General features: G+C 37.3%; 1 protein-coding gene across 13 annotated transcripts in view; it reads right to left on the bottom strand.

Annotated features, from left to right (window-relative positions):
* ldb2a (LIM domain binding 2a) overlaps positions 1-23,012 on the bottom strand; it is a 100,665-nt gene that overhangs the window by 71,244 nt on the left and 6,409 nt on the right. For all 13 annotated transcript variants that reach the window (XM_042419705.1, XM_042419713.1, XM_042419702.1 and 10 more), the window contains one exon: positions 960-1,062. In XM_042419705.1, coding sequence (XP_042275639.1) covers positions 960-1,062 — 103 coding nt within the window. The remainder of the gene's footprint in view (positions 1-959; positions 1,063-23,012) is intronic.

The following is a 23,012-nucleotide window of genomic DNA, read 5'->3' as shown; positions in this document are numbered from 1 at the left end:
CATAACTGGGGCCTCCAACTATAGCTTTTAGCTGGGGGCCCCAGGCAGTTGCCTACCTTGCTTAATGGTAAATGTCTGCACCTGACTCCCCCTCATTTTGTTGACATGCTTTCACATTAATTAATTCATTAATTAATGCAGTTAACTTTTTTATAATAAAAAGGCTGCGGACCATTTATCTTAATTGTCAGTTATGTTTCATATTGTATTTCAGTGGACTAAGTACACCAGTGAATGGTTTGGCACCCAGTAAGAGGATCAGGAGCCCCCTTTTCTATTCATTCAATTGAGAATTGGTTTTGAATTGAGAATTGGTTTTGAATAGGAGATTCCCAAAGATTCCCAGCTCTAAGTGCCAAGAAGATGAAGAGAGTCAAAGAGCATCACAGGTAGGATGCAAATTCTTATAACAATGAAAATGTCAGACAGTAGGCTGTTGGGAAACAAAATTAGATAATTTCAGACAGCAATAAATACAGTTATTCATAAACCTTTGTTTGACTAGTTTATTAGGCTACCGAACCCGCCCGTCACACGCCGCACCATCACACGCCGCACCACCCACCACCATTCTCAACCTGTGGGAAACACTGCATTTAATGCTTCAAGCCTTGAACTGTTCCAACTGCCATTCACATTTACTCATTTGGCAGACGCTTTTGTCCAAAGCGACATACAAATGAGGTGCAATCCAAGCCACAGTAGATCAAGGAGAAACCTTCGAGAATAAGTGCCCGAAGGCACATGAAACTGAGTGCCACTCAGTTGCCACTCAGCTAGAGGTTTTTTCAGATTGACACTCAGCTAAAGAATAATGTGTTTCAACTGAAATATTGTGCTCTTCTTAAATAGAGGAGTAAAAAAATGGCCGAATTGATTAAAAATCACAAATTTGAGAATTTAAAAAAATGAGATGATTGTATTATCTGTGGTCTGCTGAAATATTATAGGAGTCTTACTGTATCTCTTTGGTCCATCTTCGAGGCAGAAGGAGAGCGTGAGGGTGGCATCCTCCTCAAAAAACTCTGTAGCAAAGGCATCCCACCACAAACTGTCACTTTCCTGTTAGAAGACAAACGGGGGCATTATTACAGGTAGACAGAAGTAGGTCTTTCTCTGGGTTAAAGAAGACAATGTACTATATGTGTTTTGTAAAAGAATCATTATCTTCTTGAGCATCTCTTAAATACAGAATATACAGTGTAGGTAGGTAGGTAACAAGAGTAAATATAATAATAATAAAATAAACAATATATTCTACAGGAATATAGTGTGTAAAAGTACTTCAGTTACCTTCCTATTCTCTAAAAGCAGCATATTGCAGATTCATTTTGGTATGAAACTCTTGATTTTCCTCTATTATTTAATAACCCAGTGAATTTCCTTTATCCAGGTTGTTGCTTTCATGCTATTGCTTTTTTTTTTTTTTACATAAATTCAATATTGATTCATTCTGATAAGACAAAGATATTGTGACCATGCATGCTTTTGTATGAGACAAGATAAAAAAAAGAACATTGTTTTTTGATAAATGAAGTCAGCAGTGCGAGGCAAGTATTCCCTTTATTTTAGATTGTTTTATTTGGTCTTTTTCTTCAATGGTCCAGTATGAATAGTAAAATGGTCAAATGCATTATATGCATAAACAAATTAAGACATAGCCAACAAAAAGACAACACGGGATAGAGAGAAAAGAACAAAAATATAAAAGCTTAAATGAATGAAATATGAAAATCAGGTTTAAAGAGGATGCTGGCTGCTGGCTTATAGGCCTCCCATACAGGTTGGGGTAAAGCCAAAGCCTGGTAACAGCCTTTACGTTTCTTGAGCCAGGACTTTGGAGGAGCCCTGCCTGAGGCTCCTACAAGTCTGAAATACAAGTTGAGGTCCAGCAGCTTTAATATACTACTGCTCCTTCTACCTTCTACAACAGGTGAAGATCATTTTAGCTTGTACCTTCAAAAGAACCATTATCATTATTATCTATAGTAGTGTTTTTCTGTTTTTTATCATTATTTTTCAATAGTTATAATGTATCAATATCAAATAATTTTACTTAAACTGTCACAGAGTTAACCGTTTAAAAGAATCAAACTCCATTTTTAACACTATGTATTTTTTTTAGCGTTTTTTTCTACAACAGCGACTCAAGTCTTGGTAGTGGTCGAGTCTGCCATCCCTGTGCTGGATTCAGATTGCTTACTACATAAGAGCTACTGGGTTTACTGTTAATTCAAACAGACCATGCTATTGGTGAAATACTGACTCCTTTATTAAAATAATAATTAATTAATATACAGGTTGCCCTTCTGTTGTATTTCTGACAAAGTAGCTCAAACAGTGTTTATTATAGTATTAAACCCCACTTGCTGTTACCACAGTAACCACAGGTGTTGCCAAATCAACCAGGACGGAACTCTTAAGGAGTACAACTTTAATGTTATTATTGTGGTCGTGGCAGGACTTGTAGTGAAGTCGTAGTAATTAGTAGAAGTAGCAGTAGCAATAGTGATAGTAACAGTATCATTAGTAATAGCAGTACTGATAGTAGAAACAGTAGCTGGAGTAGTAATACCAACAATAGTTATAGTACCTGTTGTAGTATTAGTTGTATCAGTATCAGTGGCAGTAACAGCACCATTAGTATAAGTAGTAACAGTAGAATAATAGTACTAGTAGCAGTGGTTGTAGTAACAGTAGAGGTAGAAGGGTTAGTATTATCTAAATACTAGTAATATTGATGGTAGTAGAGGTAGTAGTAGAGGTTGTTGTGATAACACTGCTAGTAGTTGGCTGTTAGTATTCTTAAAGTAGCAGTAGTAATAGTAACAGCAGTAGTAGCAATTGCAGTAGCAATATCAGTTGCATTGAAAGAAGTAGTAGTGATAGTAGTGGTAGAGGTAGAAGTACAGTGGTGGAGCAGCAATGGTTGTAAGACTAGGAGTAGTATTAGCAGCTGTACAACACAATAGTAACAATAGTAATTGTTATTGTATTATTATTATTAACAGTCTATTAGTACTTTTAGTAGAACCTACAGTAACAGTAGTAACTGTATAGTAATAGCAGTTGTAGTAATTGTAACTGTAGTAGTGGTAGTATAAGCAACAGAAGCACTAGTCATCTCATCACAGCAGAGACAGCGACTCAGTGAGGGAACACAATCATGTAAATCTCTTTGCCCTGAAATTATCCACTAACAGCCTTTCACCCTTTTCCCCCTCAACACTTCAACCTCAGATAATGTTGGCGGGATGACCCCCACTCCCCCTGCCCTCCCCCATTCATGCACCGACATTCAACCGATGCTAATTTCCTGTGACACATTATGACAGATCACCAGGTTTCATTCTGCGTCGGACTGAGGGATGGCAAGCACTTCCCAGATGTTGACAATTAGTGTTGTCACCATCGAGCAGTGTCAAGCCCAATAAGCTGCGACCAGGGCGCCCTGCAGGTCAATGTGTCTCAAACTCAATGGGCCTGATGCAAAGAGGAAGAGATGTGGTGTGGAGGACCTGAACCTGGACCTTCATCCTGCCGGTCAATCAATAGGTGATTATGAGTTAGAGTGGAAGTGCTGTAGCTGGCCACCAGTCAGCTGGACTGTGGATACAGACAGAAATGAGACTCCACTATGAATTACACAGAACAAGGGAGTTTTAGCATTAATGAGGCATCTTGGCAGATTAACATTTGTTGCTTTTGTAAGGGTTCATAAAAGGGCAAATGAATAGTTATTTTCATCCATATTTACTTTTACTACATTCAAATCTATGATTTTTATTTCGAAATTTTACCTTCAGGAATCTAATTTTGTGCTACAAAATGCTACCTTTGTTGGTAAATAACTGTAATTCTGTTCAAATTAATATTATCCCATGAATGATGCTTGCCAATCAATAACAGGATACATTCTTCATCCAAGTAGGGCTGCAACTAATGATTATTTTCATTATGAATCTATTTTTACCAATGATTTCATTATTGATTGTATCTCGAATATGTTTCTGATTAATTATTTTACCTATAAAATATCAGAAAATAGTAAAAAAAAAAAAATGCTTGTCACAATTTTCCAGAGTCTTCAAATTGCTTGATTCAGTCCAAACCTGAAATATACTTAACGTACAAATGTTTGGCATTTTGCGTAATAAGTTACCTTAACAATAATCAAATATAACTGATTATAATTTAAAAAACAGAAGTACAAAGTTTTCTAAAATCTATAGCAGTGGTACAGCAGTCATGGCCTTTCAATGTTGAAATGCTGCCAATGATGCAAGTTTCATCAAAAAAGCGAACCAGCTGCATCAGAAACATCATGTCTGGCATAAAAATGTCTGGTAATTATAGCGATCCCATTAGGTCATTCAGTGCAATTGTGTAAATGCCAGAACAGAGCAAAAATACATTACAAACCTTCACTGTAAAACAAATGAATGTGTGAATACATGCCAGAGTACTGTCTGGCACATATTCACATATTCATGTCTGTATGTGGTGTTTAAAGGAGCATGACGCATGTGTGTGTGTGCACATTGTGAGAATGGCTGGTACTACAACATACACATACACATATTTTTTTTTTTCTTTAAAACAAAAACACCTTTGCCTAAAAAACCTTTATTTGAAATGGAAAAATGTTGGTCAAACACACACCACTGACCAGCTGTCCAGTGGGAATGAACTGCATGACCTGCCGTGTGTATCTGTGTGTGTCTGTCTGAGTGTGTGTTTGTTTGACCGACTGTGTCATACTGTGAGGATCAGCAGGTGTGTGGTGTCTGTTTTGTGTGAATACATCTATTTCAGAAAGACGGATGGAGAACAGTGGCACACCCGGACAAAACTGAGAGAGGGAAAGACAGTGAGTGAGAGACAAAAAAAAAAAGACACAGAGAGAGGCTGACTTTGGTGCTACTCAGCATTCAGATTGAGTTCAACACATAATCCAGTACCATGAGGGGGCGGGTACTCCTGGGATTGACAGTCAAGCGAAGGGTGAACAAGACACTCTACACACAAACACACGCACACACAGCTCTTAACGATCTTACTGTGCAACGATGGGTGATCCTGTTCGATTCAGTACATATATATACTCTGCCGCTGGGATTAATTTAAAAAAAACATCACTAAAATATAACTCAGAGATTAAAATAGCTCACAAATATAACAAACATAATAGTATCTGTCGTTAGCACTGAAGGATAAGTCTGGTATTGTTCTACATTGTCTTATTATCAACAAATCCCATTAAGAGACCAAAACCAACAATGTGTTAGTCCTTCTTTCAACGAGGGCTGCAACTAATGATTATTTTCATTATCGATTAATCTGCCAATTATTTTCTCGATTAATTGTTTTGTCTATAAAATGTCAGAAAAAGCTGAAAAATGTTTTGTCATATCAACAGTCAAAAATCCAAACATATTCAGTTTACTATCATGTAGAATAAAGAAAAGACTCAAATCCTCAAATGTGAGAAGCTACAGGCAGCAAATGTTTAGCATTCTTGGAAATGGACTAAATCGAGTATTGGATTATCAAATAAATTGGCGATTTTCTGTCCATCGACTAATCGATTAATCATTGCAGCTCTACTTTCAACGCTTTCTAACTTCTTTACCTGTTAGTTCCAACTGGAAACTTAAATCTTTAAGTATATACTTTCATTTAACGTTAAGCAGACATTACTCAACCATTTTCAGTATCAGATTAATACATATTTGTGTGCTCGCAACTAATTTCCTGCTGCGGAAACGTGTATGTGGGATCAACTCAAAATAAACTACAGTGTCCCTGTTCATGGTAATGAAGGAGAATGTCAGAGTGCAATGGTGTGGCTCATTTATGTTATAGCATTTCAATTACATGATGGTTTTAGTCTTTAAATAATGGTTCATAAAAGCTTTCACGATAAATTAAATATGCACTACTGAAGCTCTATGAATGCACTGTAAGAGCTAAGAAGAAAAACAAAAACATTAATTTCCTTTAATATCCTAACTGTATATACTAGCATGGTATCCTCCAATCAATCTCAAGAACTTCATAAACCTCATACTGATAATAAATTAGTATTTACTGTACACTGCAGTCATGAATTAGCCTACCACTTTTTAACCTTACTTAATGACAGTGAGTGCTACAGGTCTGCATATTTAACTCTGAATGAAATATTATTAGTGACATTTTACTACAATCACCATCAAACATAAGCATAATTGTCAGCAAAGTCACACATGAAATGCTGTGTGACCCTCTTAATTTAAGAATATTTCGCTTTATATTCTGTAACTACCGTAATTCACACTCTAATGGTGCATTTCTTCAGACTAGCAAAGCAAAGTTGACCCAAAGGATGTTAATTGCTCCTTAAACGCTACAGAAATAACAGTGAGTTGAGCTAATACAACAGACTTGCTAGCTTACACGCACTCACTTTCAAATGTAGCAAAACTACAAAAAGACTTTACAATGTAAATTCAATTTCAAACACAATATTACACAAAATTTACACAAATTCCTTATCAGACAGTTAGGTACCAAACATACAGTATATAAACAAATACAACATTTTTAAACACAAAGACTCTCTTGCCGTCAAACTTATGGATATTTAAACTGCCTCCTATGAACTAGACAAAACTAAATATCATTTAAGTATGTGTTTTAATAGTTTTTGGCCAATGGTGGAAGGAAATCTACTCAAACACTCTTTCTATTCCACTACATTTCAAAGGGAAATATTGTACTTTTTACATCCCTACATTCATCTTACAGCTGTTTTGCATACAAAGCATAAGATCAGCTTATAAAATATGATCCATTGTTACAAATTAAATTACCAAACAGTGTAAAGTAGGTAAAATTAGCTCCACTTTAATGCACAGCAATGCATCAGTAATATTAATCCGATATTATAATAGTTGACACTTCTCTCCTTGAGAAACATTTGCATGCAAAACTTGTGCATGTCTTGTAATGAAGTAATTTTATAGCGTGGAATTACTACTTTTACTACTTTTCAAGCAATCATCTATATCAGGCTTTGGTTACACAGATAATACTTAGTGGGATAAATTTATTGTTGATTTTGGTCTTTTCATTGAATTTGTTGACAATGACAAAAAAAATAAAGAATAACACCAGTTTTATCCTTTAATTTCAGCAACTTCATTTATATTTTTGGTGCCAAACACTACACAGTATTCACCCGAATGATTCAGATGAACTTTCCCTGCTGCTAAAACAGGTTAGCGGATTTCATGAGCAAGTGTGATCCCCCATTTTGCCATAAACTGCCCGGATTTACTGCTAGAGATCAATTTTTCAAGTGCTGTCATCCTGAGGGCTCCCATCACTCTGTTTTATAGACTCCAGTATTCATTAAGCTTCCTCTTACTGTTTTAATGAAAAGTGTTTAACTTAAGCCCCCACTCCTCTGTTTTACAGAATGCCGTCTTCCTTAAAATCCCTCTTATTCAGTTTTACAGATGAGGGTTTGTTAACCTCCTGCTCGTTTTGATTTGAACAATGTTTCACTCAGGCTCATGTCACTTCTACTTTCCACAACGGTGTGTTTCTTACACACTCTTTACTATTATTTTCATATAATTTCTCTCAAAGTGCCCTCCCCAAGCATTTTCCTGAAACTAACCCTTTATACACAATCATAATTTCTGTCTTACTCAACGTGGTTCATTTTGGCTGTCTACTGATATTTGGCTTGGGCTTACAACAATCGAAAAAAAGAGCAAGTATTTCACAAAGAGAAGAGTTGACAGTGGTGTGTCTATTGTCTTGTCTCCATTAGCCCTGCTCGGCCCAGCAGGGTTCAACCATAGATGATATGGTTTAGTTTGTGTCTCTGTTGAAAAGCCTCCCACCCAGACAACAGAGGAATCTGAAAATAACGAGCACATTTCATGCGACATGAACAGCATTTAGTTTCAGCAGTCACAACAATAAAACAAATGGAACTTGGCAGTTTCATTTCTCTTCTCCAAATCACTTATTTTGTTAATTAAATACGCATTTATAGCATGAGCTAATAAAGCTAAATGTTGCTCAAAACTTTCCCATTTTATCCATAGAAAGTTGTATTTAGAGTCAGTAAACATTAATCCTCCAAACTGGAGCTTTTGGGCAGCTTTGGCCAGCATCACGCCAAGTTGTGAAACGTGGCTGGCTGAGCCGTGGACCAGCCAGGTTTGGCCTGGATCTAAAGACAGAGGAGAATCTGGATCCGGGCCAGACGGGCCGGAGAACAGCTAAAGCCTGGCCAGTGGACACAAGCCATATGAATCCTCTGGCTGGAGCTGAACCCGTCACAGGAGGCTCATGGTGTTGTGGATGTTGTCTTAAATTTCTATCCCTCGACTACAGCAGGAAATGCTTTACATTTACAGGGTATAAAAGACATATTTACTATGAACAAAGAAATCTGCAGTATTCCATCCTTCTATCTCTCTTTTTTGTCTCTGCCTGTCTCTCTTCATATCCACCTCCCTCTCTCTGTCTGTCTCTCATCCTCTGCTGCTGCTCACTGACAGACAACGTCCTGCCTTCATTTACGCCCGCGGACTCTCTGACGAACCACGTGGCGTGACGATGTTTGTTGTCAAATGCTACAAATCAGGCCGACTCCGAGGGACCCGAGGTGAACCGACATCCGGTCGCAGCCGTGACGGCCGTCAGCCGATAAGGCTCTATTGATTCAAACGGATCGCACCACATCTGAGGGGGATTTATCAATGTGTCAATTGCCCACTAGCCAACCACAAATCACCAGCGCTGGCCAGGCCCTGGGGATTTACAGGAAATCCAGAGGATTGGAGGGACAGCATAGGGAGGATCCTCTGTAAATAGCAACAGAGCTGAGGGTTAAGTCCTCGCATATAGAAACTTCCATACAGGATATAAGCAGATGAAACAATGTGGTAACAGAAAACACAAACCGTGTATGAAAACGCACAACAACGCTCCTGTGTGCTGTACATATGCATCTACACACAAATATACTCACACATACAGTATGCTGTACAGTATGTACACTGCATACATCTTTATTTACTGTAAAGAAATTATGTGCATTCACAAACCACACAGCAGCATAAAAGAAGACCTCAGTTTTCTTTTTCTTTCTTTCTAACACTCCATAATCCACTAATGTTGCTATGTTTAACATGAACCATTTTCCAGCAAGCGTTTCTTAGTCTGTATTTTTATTTATATATATATATTTTTTTTTTTTTTGCTGTTGCTTCCAGCGTCTTGTGGCAGAAAAGCCTCCAAGAAGTGTAGGCGTGTCTGGCGCCTGACCTTGGAGAATTACCAATGTCTGAAACCCCATTCAGCTCCTGAATCAGAATCAGAAAAACTTTGATCCCCACAGGGAAATTAATCAAGTTTTTCTGATTCTGAATAGCATGTGGCCCGGCTGACTGGTGAGCCAAGAAAGTTTTACTGTTGCCAAAGATTCAAACATCTTCAGGTTATGGGGGAGCAGAGCAACTTAACAGAAGCAAAGACTCTGGATGTTTAGAAAGGATCTTTAGCAAGATAGCCTTTGTTTGATTGTCTGAAGGCCATTGACAGAAGAACGTTTTTAAATTGAAGTCTCAGAGAAAGTTGCACTTCAGCTGCACAATTTCGATTATCTTGATTTTTGTGGCTGCAATTCTACAGGGGGACATTTCACATCTGAAATGTCTGTGATCTAAGTATTCACATTTTAATATAAGTTTTATATAACTTTTAGTATTTAATTTACTACATTAGTGCTAAAACCACTCATTTAATTCAACAATTAGTTGATCAACAGAAAATGAATCAACAACAAACTGAATAATTGATCATTTAAGTTATTTATCAAGTGAAAAAAGTCATCATTGCTGAATTCAGCTTTTCACAGTTGAGAATTTGGTGTTTTTGCTGCTATTATAAATCATTGTAATTTGAATACCTTTTGGGTTTGGGGGCTGTTGGTCAAACAAAAAAAGCAATGTGATCATCTTGAACTCTAGAACTACGTCATTGCCAATTTTGATTATTTTTTGACATTTTATAGATTAAGCAAATAATCAGTTACTTAAAAAATAATCACTACATTAATCAAAGTTAGAGAGACATTGAGACATTGCTCCTATCAAACATAAGATTGATTTGGCTTTGAGGTTTCTCTGTTTTCTCCGTGCTGTGAATACTGTGCAAAATACATCCCCACACTTGGTGGTCTGCAGGACAAACCCTTACCAAGCAGGTACTGTATCCATTAAAGGGTGCTTAGGATGACAAAGTATAAGAACCACTCCTTTAGACTGCATAGACAACATCGCTTTAATCATGTCAGAGTCAGTGATACCAACACAGGTTTACCCTCTTGGGTCTTAATCGTTTTTATATGATGCAAAACTTACTGTAACATGTTGCTGCTTTTGGCCACCTTACAGCCACCAGCCAAGCATTATGCAAATGAAGAGAAATGAATGCAGTGAGGGGAAAAAAGCCATTGCCCTTGAACAGCCTCTGCACATTTACCAGGAATGAACTTTCTCCCTATAAATGAAGTGAGTGAAGAAGTTCCCGTGTTTAATTACATGTCTTCCAATTTACTTTGGCATGGTTCCCATTCTCTCTCTTTTTTTAGTGTCAGAAGTTACAAGCAGCAGTCACAAAACCGGTTCAGACACTGTTTGTGTTACGGTATAGATTTAGGTTCGGGGGTTAATATACAAAAGTCATTTGTCTCCTGTTTTAATGCAAGAAACACACATGGAGAGGAGCTGCTACAAGCTGCTGCAGTGTTCAAAACTGCTGGGATAGCAAGGTGGCCAAGTCATTAGAGATACTGGCTTTTAAATGGTCGCAAGATTGATCTTACCATGCGAGGCGACTGGATTTGTGAGATCACGACATCACAAGATGACGTGAGAATCCATCTTGTCAAGCTTCAATTTATGCGCTTTTGTCCGGTTCGGACAAATCGGCATCCAATGAGGATTCTCGCACAAATGAAGCTGCCTTGTAAGGTAAGACAGTGATAGACGGTGATAGACAGATGGTTCATCCAATCACCTGCCAAGTAATTTTTGAAAGTGCCTGCCCTTTTCCAAACAGTTTCCAAGGATGACTTGTCAGATGGTTCTGTGTAACAAACCATCTGGTGTGTCAGGTTAGGATTGATCTCCATTATGGCAATAACCATTGTCCTGCTGAAGTGCCCTTGAGCAAAATACAGAACAATCACTGCAAGTGACACCTGCTGAAGGCATTAGCTAAGATCCTAAAAATGAATTTCACTACAAATTTATGTTCAACACATATTCTGAGCGGAAACAATTAATGTATTACTTTGACAGAAAATCAATCAACATCATCTTTAATAAGTAATTAATCAATTAAGTAATTTATTAAGCAAAAATGCCAAACAGAATCAGCTTCATAAATGTGAGAATTTGCCGCTTTTGTGTGTTTTATATCAAAGTAAATTAAACATCTTCAGGTATTGGACTGTTTGGACAAATCAAGCTATTTGAAGTAAAAACTGAAATGTGTTAAGGTTATATAAACACCTCAGCTGCTTAAAAATCATCTCATCTAAATGGAGACAAACAAAAAATTGAATAAAAAAGACACGCAGAAATCTTTTCAATTAAAAATACAAGAAATGCAGACAGCCAATCTGAATGTATTTAAATAATGTTTTCACCATACAGTATGGAGGCTGTCGTGTCATCTGTACAAACCCAAGTAACATAATCCAACTGATAGAGAACTTTCCATTTTGAGAAATTTAATTTTCCTGCTATTCAGTGCCCGTCGGGAGGAAAGGAGAAAGTCAGGTGACATTATCATAGAGCCGCAAACTCCACAGAGGGAGGAGGTCAGGGTGACTGGATGGGAGGTCGGACTTAAACACGAGAGACCACTGTTTGTTTCCTTCCAACAGTCATTGTTAGTTTCTTTTAACCATGACTGCAGTTGTTCCTTGACCTTAATGAAGTAGTAGTTTTAACCCCAAACATCTTTCCCCAACTGTAATGGAGTTGTGTTTGTGCCTGAGTTTACCAGAGGTTCTCTTTTGCTTTTTTATCTGCAGTGGTTCCAACATTTCTACTGTAATATTTTATACTCCACTGAGACTTTATGTGATCTGTGCTTGATGTCTTGGGTCTGTTTTGCAAAGTCTGTTCTTGAACCAGACTTGAATTAGTCTGATGATATGTATTTTTTTTGTCTTTATGACACAGTTTAATCCTGGTTCAGTTTATTTAAAGCCCCTTTTATTCAGAGATCCCGCAAAAATATTGCCATAAAGCAGCCCTGTCATTATGCCAAACAAAGCCAGCACAATGCCAGCCCATGTGTGTGATTTTAGATAGCATGCCGGTTTTCCAAAATCAGAGGCATGACGTGTAACACAACAGCACGTCTAGTGTGTGTAGACTCGCCATGCTGACTGCCCCTTTTACACAGACGTCGATCCAGCTATGTGACTACCTTTGCTGCCGGCTTAATGGCGGAACAACAATACCCCCGAATTCCCTGTTTTGTACCCTTTATACAGAACGGTGAGGCACAACATTCCCACCTTGAACAGGGTAAAGACAGACCTTTATGAAACACCCCTCAGGGCATCATGTTAAGTGACAACAAACATCAATAGGTAAGAAAATGGTAACACAATAACAACAATAAAATGCTCGAATGACAAAGCAGATAAGTAAAATTATTTGCAGCACCCATGAGAAATTAAAAGAAAAAAGGGAAGTGAGGATGTGGATTCTCGCTCAGACACACTGCCAACACCCAACCTAACCTGTATTCCCCCACTACTGCGCTAATTAGACCAATAAAAAATCAACACACGCTACACTTCCTCCCACCGCCTAAGAAAAAACTCGATCGATACTGGATCTCATCAAATCCACAGATATTGTTCAGTTTAAGCGAATGTGCTGTGTTTTAATGTCACCGTGGTTAAGTCTTGTTAATGTGCACCCTCACCTGTCGCTCGTTAGTGTGATCAATGTGACGAGCTGAGGAGAGCTGAACACAAAGGACATTACAGAATACAGTGGTGGTTTATTTATAATCCACATGGTCAGAGCTTATAAAGAATACTCAAGATCAAGAACTTTGTCAGTGGTTCTTAATATTTTTTTAAAATCATAATTAAATTTGCTTTGCTAATTATCACAACTTTATAGATTTATGTATGGTTGTTGTATACATTTTTTTAATTATATATTTCTGAAACTAAGCAAAATCTTCAAAAAATTTTTAATAACATGATAAATTAACAAGTAGAGTAAATATCTTGGATAAGAAGGTGTTTTAAATGACTTTAACTCTACTACTTAACTGTCAAAAACCAAAATACAGTCTACATTTCAATTTTTTGAGTATCTGATTGTGCATTGCAACCGTATATGGCAGTTACTGTTTCTTACTACGTTGAAATACATGAAAAGTCTCTATATTTCTCTATAAATATAATACATATTAATCAAAGCAACAAAGTCAATCAAAGTTTGAAAAAAACCTCCATAGATATTGTTCTATAAGAGTTAAACACTCAAAAACTCCGTCTCCGCCTTCCAATCTATCTTCTTCAGGACTGTATGGGAGTGATTTGATCAGATCTGATTGACAGTGGCCTGGTGACAGAGGCAGACAACCCCAACAACTCTCATCACGTTTTGATTTAAATGTTGCTAAATCCTGATTGGTATTTGGAAAATTCAAACCAGCAACAGGAGCACGGACAAAACATAAATTCTGGCCTAGAGGCTGGATCTCTGGCTGTGAATTCATATCCCAGCCTGGACCGAACAGTTGCTAAAAAAACCAAAAACATGCTCAGCAAGTGTTCTGACTAAATGCACACAAAAAATAAATAAGTAAATGAGAAAAAAAAACTGTCCCGGCCAATGATATTCTGTAGTCCATTCCCTATTTATGCAGAATAGTTCGAGTTCATCTCACAGGAAAAACAGTAAACTACATCAGAGTCAAACAGCTGATCAGCAAAATGATGAAACGCCCAGAAAGCAGCAGAGAGCAGTAGCTGGCTCCTGGTGTAACTAACTTGAAGCACTCTGTGTCTCCCCCGTGTTCACTGTATCTGGTGCAGGGTGATAAAGCAACATGGGTTTTTTTTTTTTTTTAACCACATAATGATGAAATATCATTGGGTTGAATATTTTTCAGCATAAAACAAGAGTTACACTGCTTTCTACAAGAGTTGGCTAAGTGGCAGCCAAAAAAGCTAATTAAAATCTCCTTCAACCAGCTAACTATGAGTCTGCACACAACCTTGTGCAGGTGAAACAGAGTAGAGGTGGGCAGAGCAAAAATGTAGGATGACAGCTGATTCAGAATGTCATCTAAGGACATCAAACAAGTGCAAATTTAACTAAAAATGTTCCAAAAATGTCAGCAGTTTGTCATTACTTCATTAGAAAACAAACATTGGAAAATATGGAGACAGTACATCCCGATACAATCCCTATCAGGGTTGGCCAGAAGCACACAATCCTTCAAACAAGTCTTGCTCCAAAACAGAGCTCTGCCATAGAGAGCTGCAGTACAATTTAGGAACCTATTTGCTATTTTTAAACCCGCAGTTGTGGGCACCATGTTTTATATCTGAGGATACATAACTAGTTTTGAATAAGTGCAAACAATCCACAAGGCAGCGTCTCACTTAAAGACCCTTCAACGTGACCCAAGGTTGTCGCGGGACACACAGACGGCTGTTTGCGAGGATCCAACCTGTGACCTCTCCGTTATGGGACGGCCTCTCTAACCACATCGGGGGAGAGAGAACAACAGGACATAGACAGACTACAGGCCCCGTCTGTCTCCTCTGTTATCTGAGCGACAGTGCAGCCTGGAAGGAACCATGGGAAAGGGCCAGGAAAAAGGTGGGTCTATTGTCCGAGCATCCTGCTGGATGTGACTGACGCTTATTGTTTGACCAGAGCAGAGGTCTTTTTTTTTTTTTTTCTTTTCTTTTCTTTCTTCATATGATTTTCTGGGAACATCCTCTCAGAGCATCCCATGTACAGTATGATATTACTGAACCAACACAGTAAAAAGAGACTTATAAAATATACATGATCAAATAGATTAATTCCAAACCTGTTTATATATCTTTAATGTCGCTACGATATAGTATAATGGTATCATGTTTCAATGTGCCATTATATAATTATTTTATGTATATATTTTATATTTTGTGTTAAAACTCTTTAAAGGCATTGTAAAAATAGGTGATTGCTGTGTAAATATTTTAATTAGAAAGCAATATACAGAAAACTAAGATGTTCAGCAATTGAAAAGACTCCAATAAATGCAAAAGTATATTTGATTTTAATGTATAAAACCTCATGAAATGACAGCATCCTAAAGTTACTCTCGGTTATACCAATTCTGAACCTAACACCTGCAAATATAACCCCATTACTTGCATATTGGAGGGAAAAACAGAGCTTATAACACAGATGAATGTCAGATTTGAAATAAATATTTGATTTCTGAAGGCCGATCCTATAATAGGTTTGACTAGATTAGGTTTCGGAGGTAGAAGAAGCGTTGTAACCATACTTCTGTTTCAAGGTCATCTCAAAGTGTATTGAGTGACCAGTTAGACGCTCCGCAGTATGATTGAGGTGTTTTGCACCCACAACTTTTGAATGACAGATGATACTTGTGTACTCGTATTTTTGGCATCATTTGTAAGGTTTAATTTAATATGTATTGTTTCATTTCATATTTATTGCTTGTTTTATTGGCCACGTTTTCAGGTGCATCGCTTAAAGTAAGCCTTTTATTTATTAATGGATCAATTGTATAAAATACATTGTTTTTTAATTCAGTCTAGGCAGGCTCCAGAGCAACAATATCGTCCTCCTTGAATACATGTTCCTTTATGTGTTTGTGTATTTTTCAGATGTTGTCTGCTGTGACCTGTATGACTTGTAACTCTACCTGTAATGTGCGCAGGAAAACAAACTTGTTTCACCCCTGAGATTTTAAAAAAACAAAAAAAATCTGGATATTTGTCACTGTGGTCTGTATAAACAGATGTTAATTACTGTCACAAGTGACTTGGAATAACTTGGATAGTGTTTTAGCTGCAAAGTTAAGTTGTATGTTAACTTGCACAGAATATGCAGTTTTCCTAGATGGTAAACTGACCCTCATGTAAGATTTTGTCCTTTCTGTCTCTGCTCAGTAATTATACACCAAAGAGAAGCTTTCTAAGGAATAAAATGAAAACTAGGTGAAAGCTATTCAGCTAAGTTAACAGTCATGACCACAGTTTTCTGAGGATAAAGTTACTTTTTTTTCTTTCTTTTCAAAACTATCAGCCTGTCTGCTCACCTTTTAGCAGTATTATTCTTTAATTTAGCGAGGGTATGTAGGCAGGGAGTTAAGCAGAAGCTAATGTGATTCACTGCTTTCACTGACTGGCAGCATTATGAAAATGTAAAATGTTTTTTTGTTTTTAATGTAAGAGCTCCGAGCAACATTTCCACAAAAGCAGATGTCTTTTCATTGTCAATAAGGCTGTGAGTCATAATGACAGCACATATTGGAGACTCGGTTGATAGAGAAATAAATAATAAGGCTGTTCAGTCAGTCCTGAGCCAAGTAAATACAGGAACAAATGTTATAGAGTTATTTAGGACTTATTCTCCATTGTTTCTGTGGTTTAATTTCTCATTAAATGTAAAATATATTTGATAATTGCATATGTAATATTAAAATCTATACTGCCCAATCAATACTAAGTAATTCATAAATCAGCTGTGAATATTTCCAGCATCACTGAGTCTGGTTTTGAATGCAAAAAAGTATAAATAACATGTACAATATAAAAATAAATGCTGCCCTTTGACACCAACTAAAATATGCTTTTTAAATAATTGATTTAAAAGCATTTCCTTCAGTTTTACTTGATTGAAAAAGTGATTAAAACTCAGTTGTGAGACACTCTAAGCCTGTTCAGTGATACCTACAGTGGCTTGTTTTCCCTGATGGTAGATCAATCCAACAGTAATGGTTCAGATAAGGGCACCGTGATGTTCAACACCTTTCTGGTAATTACTTTCAGCCAGTTTCACAGGCACACGCTGCAAAAAATGTCAGTGTTAACAAACAGATGGGTAAAAAAAAAAAAAAAAAAAGCTGAAATGTTTCTCAGTTCAGTTGGAGTTTCGTGTCGTGAATTTTATGAAATGTTTTGCATGATGGGAAAACAATGGTGCAAAGTAACTAAGTAAGTTTATAAAAGCACTGTACTTGAGTACAATTTTGAGGTACAACTTCATACTCCATCACATTTCAAAGGCCAATACTGTGCTAGGGCTACAACTAATGATTCTTTTCATTATCAATTAATGTGTCAATTTCTTGATTAATTGATTAATCGATTAATCGCTTGGTCTAAAAAATGTCACCGAAAGCTCTCAAAGCTCAAGGTGCAACTCCAAATGTCTCATTTTGTCTCGATCAACGGTCCATAACTCAAAGATATTCAATTTACTATCATAGAGGACTAAAGAAACAGGAGAATATTCACATTTAAGACGCTGGAACAAGATCATTTTTGTATTTTTTCTTAAAAAATTACTCAAAATGATGAATCGATTACCAAAATAGTTGGTGATTAATTTTTTGTCAATTGACTGATGGCTGCAGCTCTATATTGTACTCTTTACTCCACTACATGTATCTGATAGCGTTGCAGATTCAAATCTTCCATACAAAGCATATCATCAACTTATAAAATATGATGCATCAAGACAGATTATACTATCCAACAGTATTTAAAATTAGTTCCAGCCTGACAAGTCACAATTTATAATAATATAACACTCTGAAATGGACCATTCTGCCCAACAAATACCTTAACTTTTGATACTTACAGTAATGTACATTTTGCTGATAATACTTTTGTAGCACATTCACATTTGCTAACACAGCTGGACAGTGATGTTTAAAAGGCATAAGAAATGCAAAATATCTGCATGCTTCCGTTTAAGTTTGAATATCACTCTTATTTGTCACTTCATACTTCAGGAGGAGAAGAAGAACCATATCTGGGTGAATCAGGGAAAACTACAGCAACAAAATGGGAAGTGTGAGAGACTCGTTCCTGTTGTTGTTGTCGTTGTTGAAAGCTCATCAAACAGTTGCATGAAATGTTGTTGTTTTTAACATGAGATGTGGCTTGAAAATACTCGCTATGATTGCTTGTAGAGCCGAAACCATTAGTCTATTAATTGATTAGTGGATAGACAGACAGAATGAGAATCAGCAAAGATTGTTATCAATTAATCATTTCACCCTCTTTTCTGCTGGCTCCAGCTCCTCAGATGTGAAGATTTTCTACTTTTCTTTGTTTTATATGATAGTAAATTGAATATCTTTGTGTTTTGGACTGTTGATTGGACAAAACAAGCTGTGTGAAGATGTCACTTTGAGCTCTTAGAAGTTTGGATAAGCAATATTCACTGTTTTCTGACATTTTATAGACCAAAAACTTGACTTATAAAATAATCTTCCGATTAATCGAAAATGAAAACAATCATTAGTTACAGCTTAAATGTCTTGTGAACTAAAAACTTCCTTTGAATCTCACCAAAAGAAATCTCCTGGTGTGTTCTTGGTGGCTCATCTTAATCCCTCTCTGTGAACCTTACAGCTTGGAGCCAACTTGACCTCTACATCATAAGCCTATTCATGTCAATCTGACACATAGTGCTGATGGGAACAGATCCACTTTGCCCCTGACAGGAACAAGGGATTTTGCCATAATGAACACTCCAGTTACTCCAGTTCCACAGTAGAGCCAATGAGTCAGGTCTGTGGGTCCATTTGAATAATGAGAATGAGACTAACTATGTGCAATAGACACAAGAATCCAATGAATGTCCTGCCAATCACTGTTATTACATGTCTGTCCACTGAGGAAGAGTGTGATCATTAGACCCACTGTCAGCAGCAGCGGAGAGGTTTCTGAACGCAGCCCTTTGAGAATTATTATGGCGCCTCCATTAAAATGCTTTTGTTTTCCCTCTGTTTCACCCTCTGTGTTGTAGTTTTACTTACAGTATTATTCTGTGTCCCCGCTCTCTTCCACTGAATATTAATGTCTTCTATGCTAATGGCCTTACACCGGCTGAGGTCGACCAAGCTCCTCCTCTGAATGTTAATCCGCTGCCTCATTTGCATACGCTTAAGTGTCAAATTCCCCCACAAATCATCGCAGCTGCCTCCGTACGCCGAGGCCAGTGCCCCCCAAGCGACAGCACAGAAACAATGTGGTCACACCGTATGCATAGCATCAAATCCACATCAAAGCCTGTTTAGATTGCCAGGTCACAGCGGGTTCACATTGTGTAAAATGAAGGTAATGGGATAGCAGTCAGCCTGGTGCAGAAATACAGCCAGGCAGGTAATAAGTATGAATGGCGCAGGTAATAAGGTTGGGATAGAAACAGACCCCGAGTCATCACAGGAGCAGGACTGTTTAAGCTGCAGCACACTCATCAGTTCAAAGGTGAGTGCTGATTCCAGACAAACACACAGGACTTGTTGTATTGTTAGGTTTTTATTCTGCCTTATTTCCATGTGTGCTTTTGGGTGCATGGCAGGTGAAAAGATTGTTACTGAGAAAGGAACAAGAAACCATCCCTCGGTGTGCTTTAGAGGAAGAGACCCACCTAAAGATAAAACTATTTGCTTTGTTAACCTCATGACAACATGAGGTCATGTCTAGATATTTCTATCTATTATGGAATTGGAGGGCAGAAATCATAAACATCATAGTGTCAGAATACACTTTTCACAGAGGTAGAAACTGTAATTTCCCTACATAGTTTTATATCATCAGGAGCTGAAACAACAAATTAATTATTCAATCAACAGAGAAAAGACTCAGCAACTATTCTAATCATTGATTAATCATTTGAGTCATTTTTTCAAATAAAAATGCCAAACCTTCTCTGGTTTCAGCTTCTCGGTGGTTAGGGATTTGCTGCTTTTCTTCATCTTATGTGATACTAAACTTTACGTCTTTGGGTTTGGACTGCTGTTTGCACAAAACAAAAGATTTAAAGATGCAGGCTTTAGGAAACTGTCATTGTGAAATATTGTGACCTTTCAGTATTTTCTCCCATTTTATTGACCACTGATTAATCTAGAAAGTAATCTGCAGATGGATCGTTCATGAGAATAATTGTTGGTTACAGCCTTGATATCATCATCACTGTCGTAGATCTCAAATGATTAGTTGATTAATCGTTCTCCGGAAAATTTTTCAGAAATAATTTTGACAATCGGTTAATCGTTTGTCTTTTATTTTTGAAGCAAAAACTCCAACTATTCTATCGTTAAAGCTTCTCCAATGTGAGTATTTGCTGCTTTTCACTGTTTTATGTCATTATAAACTGAATATCTTTGGGTTTTTCGACTGTCGGTCGGACAAAATAAGTCATTTGAAGACGTCACTTCGGACTGGGAAACAGGGATAGACAATTTTCACTATTTTCTGAGATTGGTTAATCAATTGATAATGAGAATAATCCTTAGTTGCAGCTCTACAATATAGCACTCTCCACCTACACATACACCCCACACCTCAAAGAAAACACTTCAGTTTTTCATTCTGAGGTGCTGAAGGAAACAGACAGATGAGAAAAACAACATAAAACAATTGAACTGAATGTGCTGAACATCCCCAAAATGGACTATTAACTGTATATAATGGCACAGCAGCATCTGAGGGGGTGGATTTTTCCTTGTAAAGGTAATTTCTCTGCCTTTTAAAATGATTTTAACAGACTATAACGCTGCAAACATTATCCATTTAAAGTTCCAGGTTATGGAACAACAGCGCATGTGAGATGTTAAAAGGATAAAAACAGAATAACATGTCTCTGTCTAATTCTAACAACGTGTTATTTCACTCCTGGGGGATTAGCAGCGTAAAGCTTTCGCTATAGATGTGACTTATACTCGCGAAGACTATAGCTTCCTCTCGGGGTAAGTAAGTCTCCTCCAAGTGTCAAGTCCTTGAGTCCTGTGCCTGCCAGTGCGAGCGGCAGTTGCACCACCAGCCAAGCAAATTCAAAAGCACACTCATGAATAAGACAAATGGAAGAATTTCTAACAGAGGAGTGACTTCAGTCGACTCCTTCAACACTTCTATAAAAGGTGGTTTCATACCGAGGCTTAGTCAGTTCCCCCCCCCCCGTTAAAAACAGCTCCGAATGACGAGAATGAAAACTAGTGAGTCATTTTGCTTCAATGGCCTGCAAGCAAGCACGATGTTAAGTACGCTCGGAGCTATTCTTATCCTTAACAATGGCAATCTTTTCACCATATTTAGCATCTTTACTTGGGTGGTAATTCTGACAAGACTGCTGTTTACAAGCTTGAAATCATTTTTGACTGGATAAACAAAATGTTGCAACAAATTTAGTCAAAGAGAGGCTTCAATGTATCTCTTAACACGCAAACATAACAGAAACACTTTATATCATATTTCTTTGGGTCAGTTAAATATACTTTCAGTCTTGCTGCTGTATGTTTAAAGCCAATTTTTGAGAAGATAACGATGATAAAAGCCCAGGCTCCTAATGTCTGATGTCCCAGAGCCCGTTTTAACGGCTAAAAAACATACTTAACATAGTTTTTTCAGCTTGTTACTTCATGACTTTTCCTAATTTTATGAGAATTGTTTATAAACACGATTTTTTATCTGACATATTTCAAACGTCCACCACAGAAAGTGATGCATTACAGGGCTGAAAACAATATATTTTAATACGCTCTATATCTGTGATTGGTGTTGACAGTACTTATTATTCAGCACTAACCCTCTCAAGTCCCAAATAAGTCAATTTTTATTTCTGTTATTTGGGTTTTATGACAGTTTGTTCATAAGATGTCTAACAGAAAGTTAACTTCTCTGAGGTCCGATTGACTCCAAATATGAGTAACATCACTATGTAGGACAAAATACTGCACATTTCTTTGTCTGTAAATGACTTTTCAGCAAACAAAATTATAGATTTGTTCATGCATAGCTCATAAAACATATAGAACATAAAATATTTCCTTATTTGGTGTCATAACAATAATTTATGATGACTTTACTGTACATGTTTGGTCTTAATAAGGTCAGAAGTTTGTAGTCATGATTACTATTTTTACACATACAGCAGTGTGGTCTGTTTGACCCCAAGCAATGAGGAAGTAAAGCCAATGTCAACACAGCACAAGGGTTAAGACTGTAATATATCTTCAAAACTGAGTTTGTCAAATTGATACTTCCATGAAACACAAAAGGATATGGATCTGCAACAGCTGCTAGCAGCAAAACCTTGATGAAATATTCAAGAAACTATCCAGCAGGACAATTCAGCTCTTTTCTTCTAATGGAATCCAGATTTTTTTTTTTTTTTTTTTTGCGAGGAACATGGCAAACTTCCTGTTTTGAAACAACGCCGGCCTGACCCTGCACTGATACTGACACAGTCATGTTTTAAATGTGTGCTGAATTTTTAAGTCATCTTGCAGGAGAGATGGACAGAGCAGCAGCTCAGGGATGAAAGAATCAGCACGACGACCCTTCAGCCGCACATCATCATTAAGGGACCAGCCGGCTAACCTTGCTTAACAGGAAGTAAACAGCCTCAGCGTCTCTTTCATGAAGCATGTACAGTGTTTTCCTCCTCTGTATTAGTTAGACTGAACAGACAAAGACATCCTATACAGTAGCTCTGCAAAGGGAGTTTTCTATTACAACCTTTTTCTTTGCCTCAGATATGTTTTCCCATGCATTAGGTTTGTGTAAATTGATGGCTACAGTTTTGCATTCATGAGGATAATTACTATATAATTTCGTTAAAAGCCTGAACTGAGCTGTATGGCACATCTGGATGCAAACAAACTGCAAAACTCGAGGCATTTATTTCCCGCTC

Source organism: Thunnus maccoyii, chromosome 8 (genome assembly GCF_910596095.1).
Source record: "Thunnus maccoyii chromosome 8, fThuMac1.1, whole genome shotgun sequence".
Lineage (NCBI taxonomy): Eukaryota > Metazoa > Chordata > Actinopteri > Scombriformes > Scombridae > Thunnus > Thunnus maccoyii.
This window is presented reverse-complemented; position numbering and strand designations above follow the sequence as displayed.